The sequence below is a fragment of the Brassica napus genome, chromosome A8 (genome assembly GCF_020379485.1).
Source record: "Brassica napus cultivar Da-Ae chromosome A8, Da-Ae, whole genome shotgun sequence".
In the NCBI taxonomy this organism is placed as follows: Eukaryota; Viridiplantae; Streptophyta; class Magnoliopsida; order Brassicales; family Brassicaceae; genus Brassica; species Brassica napus.
In genome coordinates, this window is record NC_063441.1 from 1,340,107 (window position 1) to 1,344,145 (window position 4,039).

Sequence of the window (4,039 nt, forward strand, 5' to 3'; positions counted from 1 at the left end):
ACTTCTGAATGAAGATGTGAAAGGCTTGTCCTTCCATTCTTTGCCCCTAACAATCCATCAAAAATTTGCTAAAGTATTGTACTAACCTTGTTCTGAAAATTGTTCTTTATCTTTTCAGGAACCATCTATGAAACACTATTTTCTTGAAATTGATGGTATTGTCATGTTCTGCACTTGATGTGCAAACCTCTGGCCACTTACTACTTGTGCCTCCGCCCAAAATGTGGATTATAGTTCCGCTAATTTAAGTGTATCTCTTGGATCAATATCTAGATTACTAAATATTTTGTTGTTCAGATTTTTCCAAATATACCATAATAAATGGATACTGACTTTCAATTAGCAAATGATGAAAAACTTCCAAATACGATGGAATAATATTTTAGTTCAAGACAATACATGAAAGATTTTCGAGATGAAGTTGCAAACAACATATAGGCTAGGACTCGTTAGATTTTTAATATTTTCTTGTTTTATTTAATAAATATAGTATTATTTAAAATTGAATAACCAATAAAATTGTTGGTTACACTTTTCATTATTCTTTTTGAAAATAAAATAAAAATAATTTACTGATAACTTTTGACTGACTTTTTGTTTTAAATTACCCAATCTAATTTATGTATTTGCATAAGTAAAACGGTAAAAATAATTTTGTCAACTAGTCAAAAATAATTTTTGGAAATGATTCATAAATATAAAAATATATTTTTATAATAGCCACAACTTATAAAGCTTTTGATAACATCAAGCTTTTAAAAATATTTAAGTAACATCTACAACTTTTAAATTCAAAATCTCCACAACTATAATTCTAAATCTAAGGCATAAACTGATAGCATTAACTATCTGAATCTAAAACGGGATTTGTTTTGCATGAAGAATAAGAATTGTTGTGAAAATTATTTATTATAATAATTTTATAGAGATAATATTTAAATGATTGACAAAAAAAGATAATATTTAAAGTATTTCATTATATTAATTAGTGTTATTTTAAATATTAAAAACATCATTATTAAGATATATTTATTTTAGACATAGATAATAATAATTATATGCAAAAACCAGAAACTAATGGAAATAATCTAAAATTCTACGGCGCGAATGTGAAGAGACCTAAAAATCATATCTTTAATCTTCCCCTATAATACCGACGATAAAATATCTTTTTTCTTCTTTTTAGTTGTGAAACAGAAAGAACCAATCTTCCTCTGAAATTTCCTTGATGGATCCCGACGTGATGGAGATCGATCCTCCTCCTTTAGCTTCTAGAACTCGTAAACCTAGAAAGGTTTAATCTTTCGTGCTCTTAATCCTCCACTGTTAATGGGTTTTCCAGAAGAGAAAAAGGGTTTTTTAACTGTGCTCAATTTTACTGATTTACCTGAGAAAAAAGTGAACTCTTTTTTTTACTCTTATGGCTTCATTGATGCATGATGATCATCTGGGTGTTTAGGGTTTATGTGGGTTTAGGTCAATTTTGAATTTTGTCACTTGTTTCTCTGTTTTATTTTGTCTGTGAAGATAAAAGTTTGCTGTTTTGTCTTGTTGTAGACTGAAGCTCCTGAAGTAATGATCATCTGGGTTGTCTCTGTGTGTTTAGGCTTTGTGTGGGGTTTTTTTAGGTTAATCTTGTTTTGTTTGCTAGCGTTTTACTATGCTTCTACTGTTTCTTTTCGCCGTTGGTTGCATTGTGTACTTACAGTTTCCTGTTTGTAGTATATTTTTTTGTTATAGTTTATGTTGTGTCACTTGTTTCTCTGTTTTATGTGGGTTTAGGTTAATCTTGAAGTGATCGATGTGGAGCAATATCATGTAGATAAGATGAACAAAGGGAAGGCTATACAAGATGGGAACAACCCATCTAGTCATGTGTCTAATGGAGTGATGCCTATAGATGTCGATAGCTACACAGTGGTTCTAAATGATATCCCAACCGGTGTAAAAGTGGTGATGTCTACTACTCAGCCCTGTGAGTTTCAGAATTATAGCAGCAAAGGAACTTCTAAATCAAGTAGAAACAGTTCAAACCCGTTTCTGGCAACTCCATCTTCTGTTCCTCAGTCATTGGATTTTGCCTCCCTGTCAGCCTCCTTTGCTCAGAACAATCAAACGGTTTCCTCCTCTGCGGTTCAACCTGTTGATTCTGATGCTTCTGCTAGCTCTTCTTCCGCTGAGGTTGTTCCTTCATCTCAGGCTAATTTTCTGAGGGACTTTAAAAGGTTTGACACTGTTGAGGATTTCTCAGATCATCACTATCTTTCCAAGGGGAAAGCTTCAAAGCAGGTGATGATGGTTACAATCTTATCATCTCAGAGATTGTTTATTTACTTTGATAATTCAACTTTTATCTGAGTCTCTTTTATCTTATCAGCACTCAAAGACTTGGTTGAAAAAGGTTCAAGCAGACTGGAAGATTCTTGAGAATGATTTGCCAGGTTGGTTTATATACTAATATAGTAAATCAATGCTTGTTCTGTTCTTAAAAAAAAGCACTCTTCTGTTTTGCAAAAAGAGACAATATTTGTCAGAGCCTGTGAGTCAAGAATGGATCTACTGAGAGCTGTAATCATTGGTGCTGAGGGAACTCCTTACCATGACGGTCTTTTCTTTTTCGATATTCAGTTTCCAGATTCCTATCCTTCAGTGCCACCAGTATGTCCTCAAAAACTTTATTCTATTTTTAGAACCCTTAGATGATGATCAGTTTCGTTTTATTGTTGACAGAAAGTTCATTACCATTCCGGTGGGCTTAGAATCAACCCCAACCTATACAACTGTGGTAAAGTATGCTTGAGTCTTCTCGGTACATGGACCGGCAACAAGAGGGAGAAATGGCTCCCACAGGAGTCCACAATGTTGCAGCTTCTCGTCTCAATCCAAGCGCTCATCTTGAATCAAAAACCATACTTCAACGAACCTGGCTACGAGCCCACCAAGGGGACTGTATCAGGCGAGGCTCACTCCAAAGTTTACAGCGAGAACGTCTTCATATTGTCCTTGAAAACAATGGTTTACAGCATGAGGAAACCACCCAAGGTAAATAATTGGACAACGAGTTTTTTTTTTGGTTCTTTGAATATAAATATCATAATAAATAAATTAAAAATCTAAAGGTGTACAAATGCTAAAAACACACAAATATTAAAAGATCATTTTTCGTAAAACGTAGTATTTAATAAATAAAATAAGCGTTTATTGGTTTTTTGAAGAGTTTTAATAGTTCTGATGAATGTGCAGCACTTTGAAGAGTTTGTTCATAGCCATTACTTTGTGAGGGCACTTGACATAGCGAAAGCGTGTAATGCTTATAAAGATGGAGCTCCTGTTGGTTCCATTTTGAAAGGTGGTGTCCAAGGTATTGAGGAAACTAGCCAGAGTGGCTCTAAGAAGTTTAGGACCGATGTGGCTGCCTTTATGAAGACGGTTGTTGGTGAGTTCGTTAAGTTAGGAGTCAAGGAGCTTGAAGAAAAACCTAAACCACCGCCTGTGGTTGATGCTAACACTGAGAGTAATACAGCTAACCGTAAGAGAAGCAGATCAAGGTAAGCCAAATCTTCCCTTTTGCTTTTTGTTTTTAATTCTTTTTTTCCCAAATTTATAATATGTTTGAAAATATTTTTTTGCTTCAAAAAATATATATTTTTTTAAATGTTTTTGCTGTTTTATATTTATTGAAAACTTTGTATTATTGATTGTAATACTTTTCGAGTGTATTATTGATTGATTACTTTTGATATTTGTTTATTTATGTAATTATTATTTTTTCCTTTTTGGTGATAGCATCAAAGAATTTCTCGCGAATATCGGACGCTGCGTTTTTCAGTAATAGTGAGGCGTGCAACAAACAAGTATAAAGTTTGAAGAAACACAGTGGGATGAAAGATTTGGTGAGTAGGAGGAATCTAACAAGGCGCAGAAGTCTGATCTATTATTATTAGATTTTCTTTAATCGTTTAGTATGTGGACAAGAAGTTTTAGTTTTTAGTGTTTATAGTTCTGATTTACAAATTTAAGAGATTTCAAATTAGGCCTA

The 4,039-nt window shown here is 33.2% G+C and overlaps 1 protein-coding gene across 1 annotated transcript; it reads left to right on the top strand.

The window, feature by feature from the left end:
• Positions 1 to 1,146: 1,146 nt before the first annotated feature.
• Positions 1,147 to 4,039, top strand: LOC106360430 (putative ubiquitin-conjugating enzyme E2 38). Its single transcript, XM_048738454.1, has 7 exons — positions 1,147 to 1,294; positions 1,783 to 2,289; positions 2,378 to 2,441; positions 2,519 to 2,658; positions 2,731 to 3,042; positions 3,244 to 3,548; positions 3,787 to 4,039. Exons 1-7 carry the CDS (start codon positions 1,229 to 1,231, stop codon positions 3,830 to 3,832), a joined length of 1,440 nt encoding a protein of 479 aa, XP_048594411.1. The 5' UTR covers positions 1,147 to 1,228; the 3' UTR covers positions 3,833 to 4,039.

Coding starts and splice junctions, on each gene's coding strand:
- LOC106360430 (XM_048738454.1), top strand. CDS start 1,229: ATGGATCCCGACGTGATGGAGATCGATCCTCCTCCTTTAGCTTCTAGA. Junction 2,442..2,518: donor TCTTGAGAATGATTTGCCAG/GTTGGTTTATAT, acceptor TTTTGCAAAAAG/AGACAATATTTGTCAGAGCC. Junction 3,549..3,786: donor CGTAAGAGAAGCAGATCAAG/GTAAGCCAAATC, acceptor TTTTGGTGATAG/CATCAAAGAATTTCTCGCGA.